The 22,591-nt window shown below is 46.6% G+C and overlaps 1 protein-coding gene across 19 annotated transcripts in view; it reads left to right on the top strand.

Annotated features, from left to right (window-relative positions):
- Nucleotides 1-22,591, top strand: part of MBNL3 (muscleblind like splicing regulator 3) — a 167,984-nt gene that overhangs the window by 113,803 nt on the left and 31,590 nt on the right. For 18 of the 19 annotated variants that reach the window (XR_007509382.1, XR_007509383.1, XM_049827406.1 and 15 more), the window contains one exon: nt 19,384-19,548. Coding sequence is in view for 17 of the 19 variants with exons in the window: in XM_049827406.1 (XP_049683363.1) it covers nt 19,384-19,548 (165 nt within the window). In the remaining 2 variants the exon portion in view is untranslated. Of the gene's footprint in view, nt 1-16,792; nt 16,812-19,383; nt 19,549-22,591 lie in introns of those variants that run through there. The other variant, XM_049827416.1, reaches the window with a different exon arrangement.

Below are 22,591 nucleotides of genomic sequence, written 5' to 3'. Positions count from 1 at the left end.
GCAAGCTGTGGCACTGCCAGATCCACTTGGGGAAGGAAATTCAAACTTTACATCTTCCAGGCCTGATCTACAGCAGTAGCTAACACTGGGATTCAAATAGATGCCCCAAACCTACAAGTCCCTATCCCTGGAGAGAGTTTGGGGCAAAGAAGATTGTTGTAAACATGGAGCCACACTTGGCCACTGTCTTGCTGCTGTGTCAGTGAAGTACCTAGCTACTTCTTTTGCTCATGATTGCATTAGCCCAGCGAAGCCAGCTGGGGAAAAGGTGGTGGAAGATGTCTTTGAGGAGAATGACTCTGAATGAGGATGTGGAGTTGGTGGATTTCTTCAGCAGCATAGCATCAGTTTGATGTAATCCCTTTGCTGACAATAGCTTTCTGCCACTTGGTTCACCCATCTGAAGGAGGGTGCAGTAATGTGCACTTAAGTAATTGAGCTGTTTGGAAGCCTTAAATATAAACAAGATGTACCAGGCTTTCTGGAGACCCCATCATCTGACATGTCACACAGAGCATTTAAATAAGTGGTTAGATTTCCAAGTGAGGAGCTGAGCTCTTTGAAAATCTGCCCCTATAAATATTGTTATGCTGATATTAAATGCTTTGAGGCACTTGGGTGAATGTTGCCCCATACAGGCACAGTTTTACTTATGGCTTATTAATGTTGTTTTATTGCTGTTCATAAAACAGCAGAGAACGAGGCACTGACCCCCTTCCTTGCCCTGTGTAGCCTCTCACGCTACATCTGATGATGGCCTTTTGATTAGAGGAAAGGCCAAGGATTTGGAAAACCGGGTTTCAAAGCCGTGTGATGATGCAGGCTGCTTTAAAGTGTTGTAATGTCAGTCTCTGTGCCTAATTGCACTTTTTGACCTCACAGGAGCAGTACAAGGAAAATGTCTTTGAAGGCTGAGTGGAGCTGAGCTACTGTAGTAACAAGACTCTGGGTGTTTTAGACAGATGTCCTGACTGAGTAAGCATTTCAAACCCTGGCTCCTTCTAAATGAATAGCTATCAAACATAGTTAGTTCTAATGCAAGCTTACCTGTCTGTTATGAATGCTCCCTCTCCTGCAATGGCAATGAAGATATTCAGATTAACCATAGCTAACGTGTTAGGATAGTAAAATCTTATTGCTGTGCATGCAGTAGGAAGTACATGGCACAAAAGTAATGCTGATCTCTGCTGCCAGGAGCCTTGGTGCTTTACTTCTGACTCTGAACATCTGGTTAGTGTTTGGCCTTGGTTTTGGGTTTTAGTGACGTGGTTACTTGGTGTCCCTGCCATCAGAGCAGTTGGAGGCTGTGATGCTGAAGTGGTGGGTTTTTGACCTCTAACTCTGTGTTTTTACCTCCTCTATCTGAAGCCAGCACCTGAGCATGGCTCTGTGTTGTTCCCTGCGTGCTTGAGCTCCAAGCTGGAAAGCTGGGAGCTAGAGGTACCTTTCTGCAACATTTAGCTTACAGCTGTGGGGAAGGTGCATATTCCTGAGAGGGGACAGTTGGCTTGCTGGGACATGATCATGCTCAAACCAAGCTATTCCCCAAGTTTGTAGTGAAATGTTACGGCAGATGGCCCGCTTACAATGTGGGATATTATTAGAACTATGATCAGTGCTAATAAGGTCATTGGCAGCGGGGGGAGGAGGTCTGTGTCTGACCTTGTTTGAAAGGTGGCAGCCTGTGCTCTGGGGGAGTTTTTCTCTTGTAAGAGTGGAATGTGGATGTTTAAAACAAGCTACTTTGTTTATTAATCTGTCTGCACAGTAAAGAGAAAGACCCACTGCCCAGACCAGCGTGCCTCCTGCAAGGATGCTGGGGATGCTGCTGGCCCCCACCCCTTGCTGGGGTGGCTGCGCAGAGAACCATTAAAAAATGGAGATGAATTCTGCTTTAATTAACAGTCCTGAGAGTGGGAACCAGGAGCAGTTTAGCTAGTCCTGCAGAACGGGTATGGTGTCACAAGGCATTGCCCAGTCAGATGGCTGGTTAGTGGTGTGCATTGAGTCTTATCGTGCCTCTGAACATACTTAGCTGAACATACTCTGCATTAACACAGCACGCACTTTTTGCTGGTCTCTCCTACACAGGTATCAACAAAAACCCTAAAACAACCACTACAGACAGGAGTGTTTGGGATCAGCTGAGTTGCATTAGTGATGCCAGCATCTCTGCCCAGCAGTACCCACACCAGGTTCTGATGAGGATTTAAGCCATTAGCCCAAACTGTGCTGCTTTAACTGTATTTGTCTCCTTACTTCTGCTTTGAGTGAGCAGCTCTGGGTGCTTATTGAGAGAAAACGGCTTTCAAACAGAGGGGCAGTTGGGAAAGCATGGAGTATCTAGCTGGGATGGAGGAGATGGCCAGGGGCAGCACAGACATGGCAGTGCTGCAGCCAGCCTGCCTGAGAGTGCAGCCGTCGTTAGACAGCGCTTCCTTAAGTCCTTATTATCCGCAGGGGCACGGCTGGTGCTGGGAGCAGTCACACGGAGATTAGGTCCTTAAAGAGCCCTGCTACAGCCGAGCAAAGTTTGAAAACAAAACCTCAGTGTGTAATCCTAACCGTGCTGGCTGATCCCACTGACTGGCATTTCTTCCTCTTACTGTCAGTTCCTGAAGGATCAGAGTGTGAGTAAAGCTTGCTTTCTCGCCGTTAAGTGATTCTTGATCCCGCACAGTCGTTTCGTGCAGTGTTGTGCTGTGTGCAGTGCTTGGGCTCTGCTCTTGGGGTCTCTTCCATGTGGTGCTGCAGATGCCAAGTGCTGAGTTTGGCAGGAAGAAGCGAGAGCCTCGCGGGGTTGGACATTTCAGCCCATGCAGTAGCACCTGAGTAGCCAGGGCAGTGGGGAGTTGAAAGCCTGACATGTAGATGAGCCTGCAAGGAGGGCTTTGGCAGGTCATCCAGGTATGGCAGAGGTGATGGTGTTTGAGGTCAGCTGTTAGGAAGGAAAGCGCTTTCCTCCCCATGAGGGAGTCTTGTTTCATAAACCAGTGGATTTTGAAGATAGAGTTGTCTTTGGAGGGGATGTCACTCCTTTGCAAATGCTGTAGGGGAAGGCATTGAAGATGCACCTGGTGCTTTCTGCAGGAGCCCTCCCAAATCTTGCTCCTATGGTGCAAGACTTGCAGCCTTATGCCCTGTTTCTCCTTTCTGCTCTGTTTCCTCCTCCCTTCTGGGTTTATTTGTCCCCTAGCCCTCCTGCAGCTCCCCTGTCCTCTCTGTCCCTGTCGATAGGTGTGGTGTCTGCAGGGACCGAACAAGGCAACCCGGGAAGTCTCTTGCCCTCCGCCTCTCCTGTTGCTTCAGCAGTCATTTTTATTTCTCGGTGCGTCTGCAGATGAAGACGTAATCATCATGGTTACCTCCCAGCAGACTTTGGCTCCCCACTGTGTCAGTCGTGTTGCCTGTAAAGCCTCTGTGGCATGCTGCAAGGGTGGGAGCTGGAGCAAGGCAAGCAGGCTGACTGACTCAGAGGCATTTGGAGTAGGAGAGCAGTCAGGGTTGATAAAAGCAGGACAGGGATGTCTGAAACCTTCAGCAAGCTGCAAGAGACGGACTGCGAGGGAAGGATGTCGGGGTGACTCCCGGGAGAAGCAGAGCGGCTCCCCAGGGCACTCTCCCACGGGATGGGGGAGCTCAGGGATGTGGCAAGGACCCCTGCCACCCATCACTGTCGGCTTTATCAGCATCTGCTGGCTGGTGCAGCGCAGCAGGGCACGGATTACCCTGCAGCACCAGCACGGCCTCCCTGCCAGCTCCGCGTCATGCTTCTGCCACGGGAGCCCTCTCAAACTGCTACTGTGCCACAGTTGGGAGAGTTGAGGGGGGGGAAAGTCCCTTGGGGGCTGAAAGGCAAATGGGCAGGGCAGGATTGCTTTTAGCTAGTGATGCAGAGATGCGAAGGGCAGGCTGCCTGCTGCTGGGAGGCAGGAGCTCAGAAAGCATCAAGAGCATTGCAGTTGCAGCTCCGCAGCTGCAGCAGTCCAGCACGGAGTGGCTGGCATGCAGTCTCAGTGTTGCTGAGGCTTCCCCTAGCCACCTGGGGTTTTTCCACCAACTCTGGTGTATTTAAACTGAAAACCCTTCAGGCTGGGACTGTCTCATTCTGTGTTTGGGTAGTAATTGGAGAAGGACCCTGAGCTGTAGCATCGATGAGTATTTGTATACCCACAGCCAAAATCCCCTGCTGCGGCCTCGCACGATAAAGCACAGATTGAATTAAGAGGATTTTCGTTGTTGTTGTGTTGTGTTTCTCTGCATGGGTTTTTTGAAGAGCCCACAGTAATGTAAAATCTTTAGAAGTCTTTACTTGGAATAGAGCTCACATTAGCTAGGACAGAAATGCCACTGAAATTTTTTTGTTGTTGTTTTGATTGTACTAATTCTCGGAGAATGATTTTAAGCATCCTGTCGGAGTTTACCCAGCCAGAGGAAAAGTGTTTGCACTTTCCTTAATAGTCCTTCTTTCTTTGTATCAGAGGTACTTGCACAAAAGTTTGTGCAGGGATTTCCGCTGGGACCCTATCAGAAGTCCATCTATCTTGGTTTAAGCAAGCGAGAGCATTTTTTCCAGCCGGGTGTTCGCTGACGTCGGCACTGGTTGTGCTGCATTCCAGACTTGCTAATGACACTGGAGCTTCTTTGCAGCTACTCCTCTCACGTGGATGGAAAGGCTGCAGATGTCCTCAGGAAAGGTCACTCTTCCTTGCAGAAAAAAATCTCTCCTAGCCCGATCTGGTATGGGCCCATCTCACCTAAAGCAAATGAATGCATTGCAGCTGACTCATCCTGGCAGCACACGATCAGGGTAGTGAAAAGTATATTTCTTGTTGCCCTTTTAGGAAGGGATTGTGCTGTGTCTGAAGGTATCTCTTGTCAGTGGCAGAAGCAGAATACATGGTCAGGTGTCTGCCTGCCTGCCTAAGGAACTCATGTTGTCAAGACTGCTTTCTAATAGAAAACAGACTTTAAAAGCTAATCCTTGCATTCCTCCTTGTCTACAAAAGGTTGAGCATCAGGCGGTCTGTACTGCACCAGTGACCGGGACATGGATAAGCAGCTCAGAGTAGAAGTTGAGGGCAGGAGTTTGGAAAGCAGAGCAGTAATATGGAAAGGGCAGAAAAAACCCCACAGTAATTTGATCAGTTTGCTTTTTGTGACTGAAGCCTGAATAAGCAAGCGCGTCCACATGGATATGCTTTAGTTGCATACCTACCTCCCCCAGCTTTTCTCTTGTGCTCTCAAACCTAAATAAGTGAATCTGGCAGTTATTAAAAACGCAAACTCCAAAAACTCAAGCAAATGAAACGAAAGCCCTGATCAGTTCCATTCCTGTTGGTCTGCTGGGACAGACGGACAAACGGACACGCATGCACGCATACACATGACACATTCCTTTCTTCAGCTGTTCTGGCACTTATACCAGTGCCACTCAGAGGAGAATTTAGGTCAGGATTTCTGGCAGGGCAAAAGTTCCATCCTGCAGGAGAAAGTGGATACATCCCTGCAGTAAGGCTGTACAACCTTTTCAGTCTCCTGTCCTACAGCTCGTTACAGGACAGGGAACAGATCTAATCAGCAGCTACATGGAATTAACCTTTCAGCATCTGAAATCATGGTTTCTACAAAATGCGTTATCTGTTAATCCCCGTTCCTGGCATTATATGGAGAAAACAGAACTCTGTTTCTAAATTTTGGGGTCTTTGGGCTCTACATCATGCAGTGACTCTGAATTCTGGGTTTGTAGGTCAGCGTGGAGTACAGAGTGAGCAGAAGGCCTCCTTGAACAGGCTGACTTGCAGCCTCCATGTTGACTCATGTCGTGGGAAGGGTTTATTACTTGGCTGCGCCGTTAGGAACAGGAGCGTGCTTTGGCTGGGTGCGGTAAGGAGTGTGAATCTGCACAGACCATCGTGAGACTTGATAACAGACCGGGGGGGAGCAGGGGTCTGCAATGAGTATTGTAATTAGGACAGGTAGAAGTTTTGCTCTGGCTGAGGCTGTTTTAATAAATCATCATAATTTAACAGGTTTTCACATACTGGCACAGAATTTGGCATCCTGTCTGTTAAGGCTGGCTGCCTGTGTGGTACTTGTGACTAGTGCATGTGAACTGTGGTTAAATATGTCCCCCTGCTTGCAGTTTTAGCCCAGAACTGTGTTATTGTAGAATTCTTCTTTTGCCCATAGAGATGGCAGTGCATTATCTTTTGGCATTGCAAGTCCATCATGTTTACCTTAATGGAAAAAGGCCTGTCCTGTTGCAGCTGCAGCTTGCTGCGCTGCTCGGTGGGCTCAAGTCCTAACAAACATTTACACTGCCTTAACCTCCCTCTCACTTGAGATGGTAGCAAAGATCAGGCACATATCTGCTTTCTAGTGCCAGGCACTTCTTAAAGAGCACTTCTGACGGTGTTTTCTTAAAAGAAAAATCCCCTCTGTGACTTAAACGTGCATACGTTACTGGCTGTAATAACACGGTAAAATAGATCAGTTTGCAAAAGCTAACTGAGGTGGAATATTTGCCTAGGGCAAGGCAGGCTTTCTTTTTGTTTGGTTTTTTTCTTTGTTTGTCTTCCTTCCTTTCTCTTCAAGCCTTGCTGCCTCCTAGATGGAGGGCTGCGATTCAATGTCGCTTGGCCTGGATGCCCTCTTTGGAAGCCAGGGCCTGTGTGAGATGTGTGGTCCTTGCCTGCTGTGCTTAGCAGGCTGCAAGAGCTCTCTTGAAAGGTGCTTTTTGTATATGCACCTTTAATCCTCTGACCAGCAGCAAGTTCATTACACCATGGGTATGAAATTTGAGGCCGGGCATGGACCAGAAAGATTTGGGGTCCTTGCTCAGAGGCAAGTCAGAGCATGTGGAGTTAGGGGCACACAGTCAGCCCTTCTCATGGTAGTCTGGTAGCTTCTCCACAAAGCCAGAGTGAAGGGGAGGCAGAGAGAGTGCTGTGCACAAACTTGCCCGGCATGTGTGGCTGAAACAGGAGCATGAGGACAAAGCTTGGTCTTTGGTGAACCTAGCTGTAGCCAGAGAGGCACCGCTATGGGAGAAAGTGGCTGGAGGGGTGGGCTTCAGTGCGCAACAGAGAAGAGACGAATGGGAAGCAGTGAAGGGAGCCGAGCAACGGGACAGAGGAGTAGAAGTAGGAGAGGAGCTGGTGACATCAGGGTGAGGAGCAGGGGGAGCTGGCTTTGCTCTCTGCCTCTGCTGTTAGGCAGATCTCAGCCAAGAGGAGAAAGGTGTCCTGTACCTTGGAGCATCAGACCCCTGGGCTCTGATGGACGTCTGGGAGCAAATCTGGCGGTGGCAACTGAGGGTATCACCCTCCTGTATTGCTGCATCTGCCTGCTCCGCTGGAGTCGTTTCCTTTGGTGGCTTAAGCTAATGCACAGAGGGACTGTCGTGTCCTGTTCTGACATATCTTGGTGTTTCCAGCTGAAGGGTAGAAAGCCAGGGTGGCAGTGCCATGCCGTGCCCCAGCAGGAGTCATCAGCATGCTTGGCAGAGCCCAGCCAGCATCCTTCCCTGCTCAGGGCACTGCTGCGTTACCCCCTGGCAGCCCCTCAGTAGCTGAGGCTGAAGCACATCCTGCAGAGTTATTTTTTCCAGACTGAAGATTCTCCCTGGGAATTGTCAGCCCAGATGGAATTAATTTTTTTTTAATTTTTTTTTCATTATTTTTTTGAAAACCAGGAATCTGTGCCCATTAAGCTGTTGCTTTCTGAGCAAAGCAACAACACAAACAAAAATTGGGCTAATCCTTAGTTGGTAAATTGTTATATTCTGCCAAGTTCTAAAAAAAAATAAAATCCACAAAACAACACAGCAAACTCAGCCACACACAAATCTTTTTATTTGCAACTTCATTTTGCTTTCCAAAACACAGCAAGAATGAGGTTTTCTGAGCATGGCTTTGCCCTCTGCAGGACAGGAGGAAGGGTTTGGGTTGGACACTTCGTTATCAATCTCTGCTCTTTGCTGTTTGCCTTCTCCCTTGTGTAAACTCAAGGAGTGAGGCTGACGGAGGTGGTCACGCGTCCGATATTTGTATTCATGAACACAGTGCTTTAACATTTATTCTCCTGGGCTTTAATGTGCTTTGCTTGCTTCTGTCTACGTGTGGTTTGCCTGCTGCAATTGTAATATTCAACAGACACTGTAGGTAGAGGAAGGTCAGAAGCATCAACTTTCCATATGACCTTGACAGATTCAATCAGCTGGTGAAAGTTGTGGAATTGAATTATGGGATTTGCAATGAAAAAGTGGTTTAAGGGACAAGAGAAACTACACTTGGTATTTTCAAAAGCTGGCCTGGTGTAATAGCAATTGGGAGGGACAGAACTGAGGGAGACAAAAAGGTGGAAGACATATTAGAAGTTTTATTTTGTTTGTTTTTCTGTGGGGTTTTGTGGTGGTTTTTTTTAATACACTACTTGTGCAATATTGTTCCAGAGAATGGTGTGGGTTTTTTGTAATTTATTACAAAAGAAAAATCAATGACGTGCCAGTGTTTCTCTCTTCCAGGTAGAATTGATTTCTTTACAAATAGTCCCACTTTTAAACATTCACCCACAGGAATATTAACATTGCAGGATGTCACCTGCTTCGCATCCTGCTTTAAATACATGCAGTGATCCCAGGGCTAAACATGCTCCTAAAGGTGCTTTTTTTTACCGGGTGCTAAATGCCGTCCTTTGTTATTGATCAGTTGCTTGAGGAGGTCTGTGGCCAGGGATGTCTGTAAAAGCTTATTTCACTTGGAGAGAGACTGTATTTGATACTGTATTAAAGAAACCTATTTTATTGTGCTTTGAACATTCCTGAACCTGGGAGAGTAGTGGAGTAATACTTGGAAGACATTAAAAATGATCAGTTTGGAACTCTAAATTGATGATACTTCTGTTTTAACCTCATTTCAAATATGTGGTGGTAACAGACTGATACGGTTCACAAAATGTAGCCTAATCAAAATGTATTGGCGAATACAAAAGAAAAGAGCTCGATGAAGTCTTTATTCCTCTCTTTTGTGGAAAGAGGTTGCTGTTCATTGCAAGTAGTAATCTCCCAGATAAACGTGTTTTTCTGCTCTGTGGCTCTACAGCTTATAAAAAATACACTTTGACAGTGCTGTACTCTTTTAATATATATTTCTTAGACTTGGTAAACACTGTCCATTGCTTAAAGCAAGCAAAAATGTTCCACAAACCAAAAATGTTAAAATCAATACACGTTTTTCATTGAGCATAACAGAGCATACCATTGGCCTGAATGAAGAGAGCTTGGCAGGAGAACAGAGCTGGAAAGAGTTGTCAAGATGTAAAAATATAATGAAGGAGCTACAGGGCTTTTCCCCAACAAAATAACTGCTCCGAGTTTTGTAAGAACCTTCAAGTATAACAAACAGCTTGGAATGAAAATCCTGCGTGAAAGCAGGACAGCCACGACCTCTTTGTGCTGTCCTGGGGAAATTCAGCAGAACATTGCTGTATTCAGCAATGTGGAAAAGTAAAACTTCACTCAGAGCAGCTCTTGGTTTCCCTAATTGCCAGGTGAATGAGGATTTGGGAGTTTAGGCTGGTGCCTGTGGCTGCTTAGAGTCTACTGGAATACAGCAGTTGCATGTCCCCCCTGTTTATAATTAAATAATAATAATAAATGCTGGGGTGATGGTACTTGCGTAAATATTTGAGCTCCATGCTAACGAGCCATCTTTTCTGTATGGAGCTGGATTTGCCTGCTGAGTTCAGTGGTTTGAAGTTATTGGTAAAGCTGTGAGTAACTGTCACTAGTTAAGGTGATACCAAAAAGGGAGACGAGGATGTAGAAATGCTGCTGTTTCTGCTTTGTTTTTCTCTTCTGCTCTGGTTTGAGCTGTGTAACAAAAACAAGCTTGACAAACATTTTGAGGCTGCAGAGTTTGTGAGAGAGTCCTAGATAAGCATGTTTGAATCCCAGCAGAGTGCATCTGATCTTGAGAAACCTGTTGTCCAAGTGCTTTGCAGTTTTATACACACTGTTGGAACGGGCTGGCATCTGCAGTGGGATTTGTCTGCACTGTGTACCTGTTTGTTCCCAGAATTTCCATCTGATGACTGTCTCTTACCCTGGTGTGAGTGAAGCAATGTTATGCACTCAGTATAAAAAAGTATACTACTTTTTTACATATATATATATATATATACACACACACACACGTATACACTGGTGAAATTGTTCAGTTGCTAAACTGTGCCACACAGTGGGAAGCATGTCCCCTGCTTGGGCAAAATGCTGCTGTTCCTCACATAGTGCCTATTGATGGAGAGCTGTCCATTTGTATGATAGGTAGATGACCAAAGACCCGTCACCTTGGCCATGTGCCACAGTGGGTGGTGTCTGGTGGCTTGCTTTCCAGTCCTGTGATGGAGAAGACGTTCAACACAGCATATTCCCCTGAGCCAGTGGCACACGGGCACAGCCTCTTCAGCCCTGGTTTGTGTCTGTAATAGAGGTTGGCTTTCATAGACAAAGGCCAGAATGACAAAGAGATGGAGGTGTTACAGGTCTCTAGCAGTGTTTGTTCAGCAGTCCCCTCAGCTGGCTGTTGGCAGCTTTTGTCGGGACTCGAATACATTTGCAAAAATGATGCTGACGTTTTCTTCCTCCTGTCCTTCCTTCCATCTCCTTGCAAAGCAAAAATATCCCAGCAGAGCAGTCACGGGTGAGATGGGGAGGCTGAAGAGCAGCACCGGTGTCCTAGAGCCAGGGATTTTTGTCTGTTTCCCATTCTGTCTGTGTTTTTCTAACTCACTGGCCATAAAATGAGTTAGACCCTACCTGGACTGAGGTGGCTGTGTTTAACCTGCTTTTTTAAAGTTGCAGAGGAATATAACTTTTTTTTTAAGCCTAAACACCTACAGTTACTTGTCCTGCCAGGGCACTGCCCCACAGCTGTAGGGAGAGAACTGGGCAGACTGGGACTATGTAAAATGCACCAGCCTCGCTTCAGCAGGGTGAACGCAAGGCGTCTGCTTGGTTTGCTCTAAGGGCTTTCTAGCTGCCTTGCACTTGCACGTGCCACTGAGCTTTGCTTTGAGCTCTCAGTTCAAAAGGACCCAAACCTCTTGTCATAGTTGCCCAACGTCACCTGCTTTCATTTGAAATCATGCAAAACATCAAGGTTCACTCCTTTCAGTCAAAATCAAGTCTAGGCTTGCTCAGAAAGGGCTTGACCTGACATTCATTGAAGCCATGAAATTCAGTCACTGTTTCAGTGGCAAGCTGGGGCTGCCTTGAGAGTGCTAGGAGCATTGGTAGCCCTGGGAGCTTGCGATAGATTTTCAGGTTTTTCCACTGAAGCTGTGTGGAAAGGCAGATCTGACTCTTGTCCTCTGTACTCCAACAAAAGACATGTTCCTGTTCACCTGAGCAGCCCCAGGTCAGAGCCAACACACTGCTGCCACAGCTCAGAGCATAGTTCAGAACAGCATAAAATCTGAAGAGGTCTCTCAAACAACTGCAGGGGAGCTCTGCTGGGCCAAAGTAACACCTGGGGTATTTTTAGCAGTTTTCTTCTCAACTGTGTGCACAGGCTCAGGGAGGTGGCTCTTTGGACCCAAAGGTGGGAAGTTCAAAGAAGTTAGGCAAAGCTCATCTTAGAGATGTTGCAAAATTGTGGTTTGTGCTCTTTATGGGCTCTTTGAATCCTATTTCTGGCAAATTATGTATTCATGAACTGTACTTATTCCTAGCTAGAACATGCATTTCACAGGGTCTATAGTATCCATACCTGGAAGCTACCAGATTAACCTTAACTCTCACATTTTTATCCACATACATTGAAATTGAAACTTCTGCATGATAGGAAGTCTACATTGCTTCCCTTCCCTTCGAGGCTGATTGCCATCTGGTAATGCTAACTAGAAGATACGTTTTGCTTTTTGTTTTCAGCTATGATCCGTTCACAGCAGGATCCACACCATAACAGCAGTCTTTGGGCTCTCTCTAAATGGGTGTTACACCTGCATTTGAAAAATGTCAGCAACTAGCTGTGCTGTATTTTTTTTATTGCTGTTACAAGTAACTTCAGACCACCAGCTTCTTTGTACCCAACATTGTGTACAAATGCGTGCTTGATGGCAAGTAGAGATGCTGGCACAGGAGGGGTGCAGAACACTAACTCTCAAGCGTCCCTACAGGTGTCCAGAGAGGAGCAGAAAAAGTGGTAGAACTGGAAAGCCTTTGAGATGGGCTATTTCAGAGAGATAGGCAGGATGGAGTGCTAGCATTAGATTTGGGAGTCTCTGACGTGGCACAAATCAGTTTCTAAACAAGACAGGGAACAAAGCATTGGAGAAACTTTTATGTGACAACCCTTGGAAAAGTGAGTTCAGTGGCAGTCTGAAAGGATGTGCTTGGCAAGACTGTTCAGTTTTGTTTTGTTTCGTTCTGATGACTTGAATGATGGAATAGAGAGAGAGTATGCTTGTTAAATTGGTAGGATGCTCTGAGCTGGGAGGAACTACAGCCACTTTAGAGAACCAGATGTGGAATTGCAGATAATCTTGACAGGTTGGAAAAATATTCCATAAAAAAAGGGATGCAAGTTCAATAAAAGCATACGAAATACTGCATTTAAGCGAATCAGCTACATGACACAGGGTGCAGCATAGCTGGGTAGTCAGTAGTTCTGGAAAAGGCTTGTTGAGAGTGAATCAAAAATGTTACACTGTTAGAAGGAAAGAAAATGTCATGCAGGGCTGTATAAGCAGCAGTATTATCTGCAGGACATGAGAGAAAAACCTCCATACCTGCACAGTACTGGTAAGGGGTTAGCTGGAGCGCAGTGGCCCGTGCATGTGCACACATCAGCAGGGGTGCAGGCTGACTGGGGGAGCAGCCTAATGATGGGCTTGGAGAGCATGCTCACGAAGTTGAAAGAGTGTGGTTTGCATAGTCTAGAGCAGAGAGGTCTGAGGAAGGGGGATAGATGTGATTGCAGCCATTAAGTATGGGCCCTTCCTCAAAGAGGAAGGGAGTAATTCCTGTTCTGGGCCTCTGGGGTAAGACAAGTTTTAGGCTTTGGTTGCAGGAGGAGCAAAACTGCAGCTGAGAATCAGGAAGAGCTTTACAGCTGCAGGGATAGTGATGTGCTGGAGTCCCTTGTCTGGGGAGTACACAAGTAATAGGTACAAAGGAAATAGGTGAAGTTGATCTGTGTAGGCTTAGGGGTGATGTGTCACTTCTCTACATCCTTCTAGACCTGCTTTTTAGGATCCTTGTAGGTGGGCTAACAGCCTTGCATGAGAACACATCTGAGGAGTGCTTTGTACATAATTACACTTTAAAACCTCTCTGTAAAAGTGAGCTGCTCCAACACTGAGGAGAAAAGCATTGCTATTAAGCAGAAGTTATCTGATGTACTGTGCCAGGGTCAATGTTCAAGGGAGGTTGCAAGGTTATACTTCTCACTGACTCAGCTGGCAGCATAACTTTTAACATTTCATTAGCCTGTAGAAATGAATTGCAGATAAGGTATGTACAGAGCTAGGCTTTGAACCACAGTGAGTGACAGCTTGGCTGCATGAACACCTATCTGTGAGATGTAACACTAGCTAATGATCAGGCTGACTTGTTGGCTCCAGCGTCCTTTGTTTTCCAGTTGAAAACATGCTATTTCCATGCTATTTGATGTTGTTTGCTGAGCGGAACCCGTTTGCTCCAGCAGCGAGAGGGACAGCCATCTCCCTTCCTCCCTCTGGCACAGCTCTCTACCTGTGTGGAAAGAGGACTGCGATGCAGCATTGGAGATGGCAGGAGGAGCTGTGCAATCCAGCCAGCATGCCAGTTGCTCAGCCCTGCAGCAAATTGCTAAGGACAAACCATGAAGCACTTGAGTTGGGATGGTGGATGGACAGTGTTCCCAATACCATGGTGGTTTGCTTTCCTGGAAGGATAGCTTTGAAGCTGCAAGTCCCTATAGGGTGGGCGAAGGACTTAGTGCTTGGGCATTACCAGATACCAAGTCTGCCTCCCAGTATCTCTCTTTTCTTAGAGAGCAGATGGCAGTAGGGGTAGACCTGGAGCAGCACATGCTGCTCAGTACATGTTCTTAGCTGTGCTGCATGGACACAGGGATGAAACCCAGAGCTCCCCCCTTTCTGCCTCCCACTGTTGCATGACAATTCACACTTTGCAGGCAGTTCTGCAGCCTGGTCTCTGTGTGCCCTCCAGATGTGGGGGCAGACACCGTGGTGGCTGAGGTTGTATTGCATATGTGAAAGCCATGCAAGACTCTGGCAGGAGTGAGGACCCCTGGCCAGGAGAAGGCCTGTGTGTGCATGTGTTGAGTGGGATGGAAAGCAGACAGCATTTCATGCCTCAGCGCTGGAGCGACAGGCACTGAGTAAGCAGGGCCAGCACATCTCTGAATGTGCCTCCTCACTGAGTTACTCTTAGGGAGGTGGAAATCTGCTGCTTCATGCAGGGAAAAGTTATGTAGACAAGCTGTGTTTTGGTGCCTGGTTTTGTGCAAAACATGGAAATCCTTTCCTGCCTGGTCTCTTTTCATTCTTTTTGCTGTCAGTCATTGCACATGTCATCAGTGTCTGTGGAAAAGACAGCACAGTCAGGGCGCAAGCCTACTGCAGCCTCCAGTGTGTGAAAAGCAACATTAGCTTAGAGATTTTCACATGAGAACTGCTGATGATTGATGGGACATACAGTGCAGTCATTAAAACCAGAAATGTGTCTGCTCTGGAACCCCTTGCTGGCGTCCAGGATTAAAGAGACCATAACAAACTGCATTACTGGTGCAAACGTGAGCAAGCCTTTGGTTTGTGCTGGAAGCCTTGTTTCTGCAGCACAGTTCAGCTCGCCTCAGCAGCCACCAAGAAGAGAATTTGTGCAGCATGCTTAGAGTAGGTTCGTCCAGCCTGGTGCAGTACCCAGCGTGCTCTTATTTGCACCCCTCTTAGCTAGGATGCAGATGACAAGGTGCAGCCCAGCAGACTCCAAACAGCCAGGTGTAATGCAGGTTCTTCTACTGGATTTAAGTCTGCTGCCATCAGTGCTGCACTCAGAACAGCTGGCTTTGTTGCACTGCAAGCTGCTGTCACGTTCGCTAGTGTCAGATGCCAGCCATTTACAGTATGCGCCATCACAGCATGACTTAAGTTGGCAACACAGAGTCAATCACATGCCAGCAGCCTACTGTAAGGGTGGGGGAGTGTGTGGGAAGAAAGGGGGAGAAGATACTCTTACAAAATCTTTTAATGATTTATTTTTAATATCCATTTTTCAAGCCTTGGGAAGTGCAGTCCATATGCTTTTCCCTCCTGGCTATAGTTGGCAAAGAAGCTGATGACTATGGTCCTTCAGACTCCTTCCATTTTGCGAGGAGCCAGCAAATACAGATATATTTAGCATGTTACCAAGGCCAGCAGCAGAGTCTGTTGCTGGGTGGTGATTCCCTGGCTTCAGGCTCATGTGCCACCCCGGACAGGGTGGGAATGCGCCTTCCCTGGAGTCAATACTCATGCTAAATTAACAGCAACAAACTCCTCCAGTTACAACAGGATGGCTGTACTGGTCCCAGCAGGCTCAGCATGCTGCTCGCTGACACAGGTTCAGTCTCTGAGCACCATGCCCCTTCCCAACACATGCAGCAACCCACTCCAGGTGCTAGGATGGTGCTCTTTGGTGCAACGCTCAGCCTGGAGAGTGTCTAAGCAAGTTTCTGTGCAGGGCACTGCGACTGTCCTGTGCCCTCTGCTGAGCATTCAATGTGCTGGAGCCATAGCTAGTCACTGCAGCAAAACTGCGCTTTTTAGCATAAAGATGCTCATCTGAAACTTAGAGGCCTGACTCCTGTTGTGTTTTCTCATATTGTATTCCTAGGCCACCCAGGTATAAAATGGAGTTGTCCTTATTTGTCCCCAGCCCGATATCCACACAGCAGATTCGCTACCAGTTCCCTGTTGTTTTCCCTGCTGTGTTGCAGCTGGTACTGAGAAGTGAATAATGGCAGTTCTTTTGTCCTTCTGGTGGCTGTCGTAGAGCTGAAGTTGGTCTTGAAGAGTGTATGTGTTGCCGAGAAGTCCTGAGAGCTGTGGGCATTGCGACGGAAGTGTAGAAGGGATCACCCCTACCAGTGTTGGAGTTCAGAGGATACTAGAGGTGTCCATCACTTTAGAGCGAGACTTCTTGAAAGTTGTTTCATACCTGGATGTCTAAACTGGGAACATTTTGTGTCACTCTGTCACATCATCAGTTCCTAAAATTCATTGTCTGAGACACGAAGAACCTGCTGTGGTGTTGGAGAGGGCAACCCAACTCAGCTGTGACTTCTAACCCATCCTAGTGAAATGCAGTGGTTGATGATGCTCAGGATTAAAATGATGGCGAGGAGAAGCTAGACTGAAGGTGTGGTTTTGAATCCAAGTGCAGCGGTGATTCATTTAATCTTCCTGGAGCCCTAGAAGGCCTGACTGACAGCCATGCTGCACTTCACAGCCTTCACTCTGCAGCAGCATCTGCACAGCTCTCAGTTCCTTGTAAATACATGTCCTCATTGAAACCAGTAGCACTCTGTGTGGGCACTGGTTTCTGCTCACAGCTCTGCCTGCAGGATCAAGGCCTCGTGCTGTATGGGGTTTTTTTTCTGGTAATAAAAACATTGTGTTTGTAAAACCCCCTGTTGGAATTAAACAAACAATGTTTTGAGAAAAAAGTAGAACAAAGCTTCACACCAAGCTGGGGTGGCTGGTATCAATGACATGCAAAATTTCAGTTGGAATAGCAAAGTCCTTTTCAAGTTGAAGAAGGCCCTGTAAGTATTGTTCATAAAAATAGTAGCTCTTTTTTCATCTTCTCCATTCCTGCAGTGTAGAAACATCTACACAGATTTATTCCAAATTTGGTAGAAATTAGTGTTTTCCCAACCCAAAAGCACTTGTGCCAAGTTTCAACCAGGAGGAATTTCTAAGGCTGATGTGTAAGCCCTCGAAGGCTGGAGCTTAGAGTAGAGCAGCTTCCTAGCCATCAACAACCCGCTGCTTTGTGGGGTTTGCTCCTGGTCCACAGCAATCTGAGCAGCCTCGCAGAAGTTGTGGAGGTGCGATGCAGCAGGTGTGCTCTGAGCCTGAATGCCAGACTCTTGTTGGGTCCCAGGTGATGGGAAGGGCTGTGGAGGGACCTGGTCTCATGCAGCTGGAAAGATGCCCTGAGAAGGATGACCCAAATCTGCCTAGTGCTGATGAGTCTCCTTCTCCTTCCAGATTAATGCTGTTATTTACCTTGTAGTAGTGCTGGGTTGTCTGAACACCAGCCAGATGTGGGGTGCCATTTTACCCTCACTTTACACAGATGTAAGAAAGTGTCTGGTGATGAAGATTCATGTTCTCAGGGCCTGTGAGCAATTAACTTGCTGCTGGGGATCTGGGGCTATTGGACTGCTGAGAAGCCAAAACAATAGCATTAAAAAGCCTCTTTCTTTTTGAGTTGGGTTGTTGGGAGCCATTGGGCCCTTCTTGGAGCAGGGCAGAGAGTTTCATTCTGCAAAGGCAGCCTGCTGAAGTTTGGGAGTGGTTTATTTCCTGTCCCAGGGGGTTTAGCCCATCACTTCTTGCACTTAATTATTTGCCTCTAAATAACAACAGGGAGCCAGGGGTTTTGTTTAACTCTCTTATCTCCTTGGAGCAGGTAAGAGAGGAGCCTGTTTCTCACAGAACTCCATCATACAGCCCCTTTCACACTGCAGTAAAGCTCTGCAGCCCTCGCCCCAGTGAGGACGTTATCCCCAGCAGGCAAGGGGGCAGAGGAAAGCACACCTAAAGCTTTGCAAGTCTCAGGCTGCTCTACAGTGACCTGTCCCTCTCCCAGCATGCCAAAGAGCATGGATGGGGGTTCAAAAACAGCTTCTGCAGCTGGTCACAGTGTAGGCTTTGTGCAGTGGTATTCAGACTGTCCAGTGATTCCACCTGTATGTTAGTACAAGTCTTAAAAATCCTCAGGGAAGCGTCCTGGATGCAGGTAGGAGCCCATCCCAGGGGGTTTCCGTCAGTCTGAGCCCTGGGTGTGGTGGTGTGTAACCAGCAAACCCCTGTGGACCTGGTTATGGGTTACAGCTCTGCTGTGTGTGATCCTGCTAATGGGAGCGGGTATGTGGGGTCACCTGGTGTGCCCCTTTTTGAAAGCAAACTTAATTATATCGAGGCTGAGAACTCGGTGTCCAGCCTTTGACAAGAGTGCCTGGGACAGGCTGGGTAATGGATGGTCCTGCTGCTTTGCTGGCTGCAGGAACGATTATTAGTTATCTGTCATGTAACAGCTCAGTGGCCCCAAGGTCTGGCCTTATTTTAATTGGATCTGAATAGCTCCAAGGAATTACTTCCTAAAAAAGTTCACCATTTTTGCGTAAAAGTTATTTATGAAACTTAAGCATAAAGTTGCATAAAATGTTTCTTGCATTCTGTATGCCTCTGTTTCTTGAGGAGAGAATATGCAGAGAAAGGGGGGGGGGGAACCCCTATTTTTCAAGAATTTTTTCATCTTAATGACAGAATTTGTTACTAGTTTTCTGCGTTCAGTGGACTATTACTATTTATTTTCCTATGCATACTTGCAAACGCTATTAAAAGCAAGGCACAGTTTATAGATGTTTTTTAAAAGTGATGGTCTCACTTGATTTGAGGTAATCTATAACGTTAGTGATCCTTTGTTTTCTAGGAGCCACTGGCTTCCCCAATGCTTATGTTTATTGGGGGGGGGGGGGGGGAGTAGTCAGTGATGCAAGATACTGTGGCTTTTGACAAATGAAAGCATGAAGGGGGAAATTGTTTCAGTTCTTCCTCCTGTGACTACCAGTCCTCGGCATCTCAGGGTATGTGCATGTTGAAGATTAGAGGTGCTGCTTTACACAGCTGTTGTCTTCATGTTTTACCCAGTAGAGCTGGGGAAATGGTGGAGACAGTTTTGTTTCTTGCTGTCTGGTTGTCAGGGCCAGTTAAGTGGTGTGCTGTTGGGAGGGAGGGGAAAAACAACCCACACAAGAAAATGGGGAAATTTTGTTGTTTCTGGAACTGTTGGCACTAGCTTCTGAAAGTACTGGTATTTGTGGTAGATTTTTTTTTTTTTTACAATTATAATTTTGACATCAGGAAGCCTAGCTTTTGGGTTTAGATTGATAGTATTCAGTTAGTGTTACTGCAGAAGAAGTCGTGTTGCTCTTCACCTAAGTATTGCACTGCTATAGAAAAATCACAAAAGAGGCACAGTAGCTACCAAACTGCTTCTGCCTAAATGATTGTGTTGTTACAGTAACCCAAACACTCAGGGCAGCCAGAGAAATTTAATTGAGGATTATTACATTCGCTGAAATGCTGTTTCATTTTGTGTTTTAGGGCCGGTGTACCCGAGAGAACTGCAAATATCTTCACCCTCCCCCACACTTAAAAACACAACTTGAAATAAACGGACGCAACAACCTGATCCAGCAGAAGACAGCCGCAGCCATGTTTGCTCAGCAAATGCAGTTTATGCTACCAGGCGCGCAGCTACAGCCAATTGTAAGTTACAGCAATGAATCAGGTTCACGCTGCTCCACATTTCTTTCCTGTTTGCTCCCAGAGGCCCCAGCCCTGTGCTTGAGCTTGGGCAGTTGTGCTGCACAGAGTTGGGCAGCATCTTTTGTGGCTCTCCTTTCCTCTGATAACATAAGGAGCTGCAAGATTCAGGGCATCAAGTGGAAGGGTCTTAGGCCAGGCGGATATTTGACTAGTTAATTCAGATACCTCCTAGAAGTCTCGAGTAGTTCAATTCCAATGGATCCTATTTTGGGTAGGTGTTTTACACTGGGGTGAGTATGCTGGATTTCTTCCACGCTGTGGCAAGAGGCCAGCTGACTCCCTTGGACTAGATGCATTGTACTGGTGGGCTAAAATTGGGGACGATGAATCCTACCCAGACCTTAATACTTTTTTATGTCTGGGAGTGAGACCCATTTCACTGCAGTTGTCCCAGCAAAGAGTTGTGCTAATGTCACAGCCCTGTTTTTCACAGTAATGCTGTTCTATACTCACAGCAGGAAAGATTTGCTTCTCTTCAGGTAGGGAGGGAAGCCTGTGGGAGATGGGTGTTTGCAGAGCAGGTAGTTCAGAGAAGCCTTTGTTGCCCATCCCTGCTTTTGCCTATTGGTTAAAACAGATTTTCAAGCTGGAGAACCCTGTTATGCCACGGAGAGGATGGCTCGTATCTGCTGGTTGGTGTATCTGGGAGGGGGTGACATTTGTCAGCTGAGTTTGAGTCTGTTGCTATGTGTATTTTAAGAATTGTCAGAGGTCTTCAAGCAGCTCTTCAGTGCTGACATAAGTAAGTTGCACATTTTTAACCAAGAGCTTAATTAGGAGTTCTCCATTTAAAGTTGGGCTGAATATCTTTCCTGGGGCGATGTGTACTTGATGTGCAGTTGCTGGGTGAGGTTCCTTGTGCTGTGCCACACAGGAGGTCTGGCTGGATCCCTAGGACAAACTCTTCTAGTATTAAGGTGTACAAGTCTGTAAACCAGCCTACAGTTGCCTCCTGATGTCCCACCTACAATACCTGGCTTCTCTGCCCAAATGGGGCTTCAGACTCAGCATCTGTCACCCTGACTTTGAAAAGCTCGGGTGTCTCTGGTTTAGCCTTACAAGAGACCGGTGAAGGGTTCTTCTTTGCTGGAGGCTGTTGTGCTGTTTGGTGTACGAGCTCGTGACGGAGCTGTGTTTCAGCGGGTAAAGCTGGCCAGTGTCCCTTCATGATAGTCCTCTGCCGCCATGTCGGGGCATTTCCCCAGTCTAGCATGTTCCTCCTGTCTTGTGAAGGATTTTCCATGTTTGCCCTCACTCTGGTCATCATGTGTGCATGTTAGCAGTTTTATCTTCACCCTGCTGTGTAAGCTAGGAAAACGCTGTTTATTCCCATTTTGAAGATGGAAAAGTGAGGCAGAAGGGAAAATGTGCCACAGAAAAAGTCTTTAGTTGCTCTGCACATTAAGCTCTAATCTGCTATAATCTTTGCACATCTTGTGGAGTTTGAAAGTACGTGCACATCAGAAGGAAATCCTGAATTCCCACAAAATGGTAGCACTGGTTTCCTAGCCTTGTACCAAAAGCAAACCTTTCCTGTTTGGGGTTTTCCTCTGTGGGGAATTCACAGTGGACACTCTTTGGCTGGCTGTTCAAAACATCTCTGGGATTTCCTCTTTGGAAAGTTCCCATCTTCCCATTTTGCAATCTTGCAGGTCCAGTTCACTCCTGCAGTTTTGCTCCTGTCATTTAAATTGCCTCTGAGACTGAATCTGTCAGTTTGGTTAGTGCTCTCATTTCAGAGGTAACCTTATCTGATGAGGAAGGTCCCTGGTTTCTGAACTGTACCATGAGGGAGACATGGACAAAGAAGAAAAATAAAAATTTGTTCTGCAATGGCTGCTCCCTTTCTGCTTTCCCACACTTTGCTCAGAGTAAACGAGCTCTTGGTCTAATTCCTGCTGCCCGACTTGCTCCACACCAATTTCAGGACAAACAAGAGATTGCTCTTTCAACTGCCTTTGATTTCCTGGAGATGCTGCCAGTGGAAGCAGGCTTTGAGATTTTATTTTTTTTCTTTCTAAATGAGAAGGGTGGGGCCTCCTTCTGGCTACACATGAAATTCTTCAAAGCAGAAAGTATTATATCAGATGCAGCAGCAGAACAAATCCCATGTGATCAGAAAGCTGATCAACGGGATGCCTGCTTAATTGGGATGCTTGCCAGAGATAAGATTTGGAACAGCATGCTTAATAGCTCCAAACAATAGCTGAATGCTTAGACATTTTAAAGTGCATTTTCACCAGAAAAGCTACTGTGTTGAAAAAAAACACACCAAAAAAATCACACACAACACCAAACCAGCACTTGACATAGCAGCTTTTCACCATGCTTCCTGAAATGGCATTGAATGTGTCTGTCTGTGAGCTTGCACCTAAACATTCACTGCCACATCTTCTTGCACCACCACTGACGTCCACCAGGAGCTAATCATCCCATTGAGCCAAGAGCTAAGATCCTGATGGTGGCTGGTTAATGAAGGTGCTGATTGGAGAAGAACCATGTCCCATGTGGGCTGCCTGCTGCATGCTGCTTACGGAAGCCTGCTAGGTGTGAATTAATGGTTTCTAGTGTGAGCTTATTTCTCTGAAGTCTCTGGTTACTCTCTGATGTTGCTGCTAACGGTTCGTGCAAAGCTGAGAATCACATGAATGTTTGGTGGCCATGATGCAGTTTTAAACAGGCTGCTTTGTACAGCACTTTAAAACAAGTCAGGCAAGGAAACAGAGCAGAGTATTTGCTCAGCATGGTCTATTTGTCTGGGAGAGACCTTGGAGGGACCACATAGGTGCCAAGTAGGAGGACTCTAGCAAAGTTTTGACTTTTGAAAGTCCAAATTCACCATGACTGCTGGCTTTGGTTGAGCTGTGCTAGAAGCTCTCTAGGCCAGTTTTGCCTCTGTCTCTGTTAAGACTGCATAAAAGTCAGGTTGAAGGTGGATAGAGCTGGATCTGGCATCGATACAAAGAGCCATTTTGGTCAATGC

The sequence above is a fragment of the Accipiter gentilis genome, chromosome 24 (genome assembly GCF_929443795.1).
Source record: "Accipiter gentilis chromosome 24, bAccGen1.1, whole genome shotgun sequence".
Taxonomy (NCBI): domain Eukaryota; kingdom Metazoa; phylum Chordata; class Aves; order Accipitriformes; family Accipitridae; genus Astur; species Astur gentilis.
The sequence above is the reverse complement of the archived record's forward strand: the minus strand, read 5'-3'. Positions and strand labels throughout refer to the sequence as shown.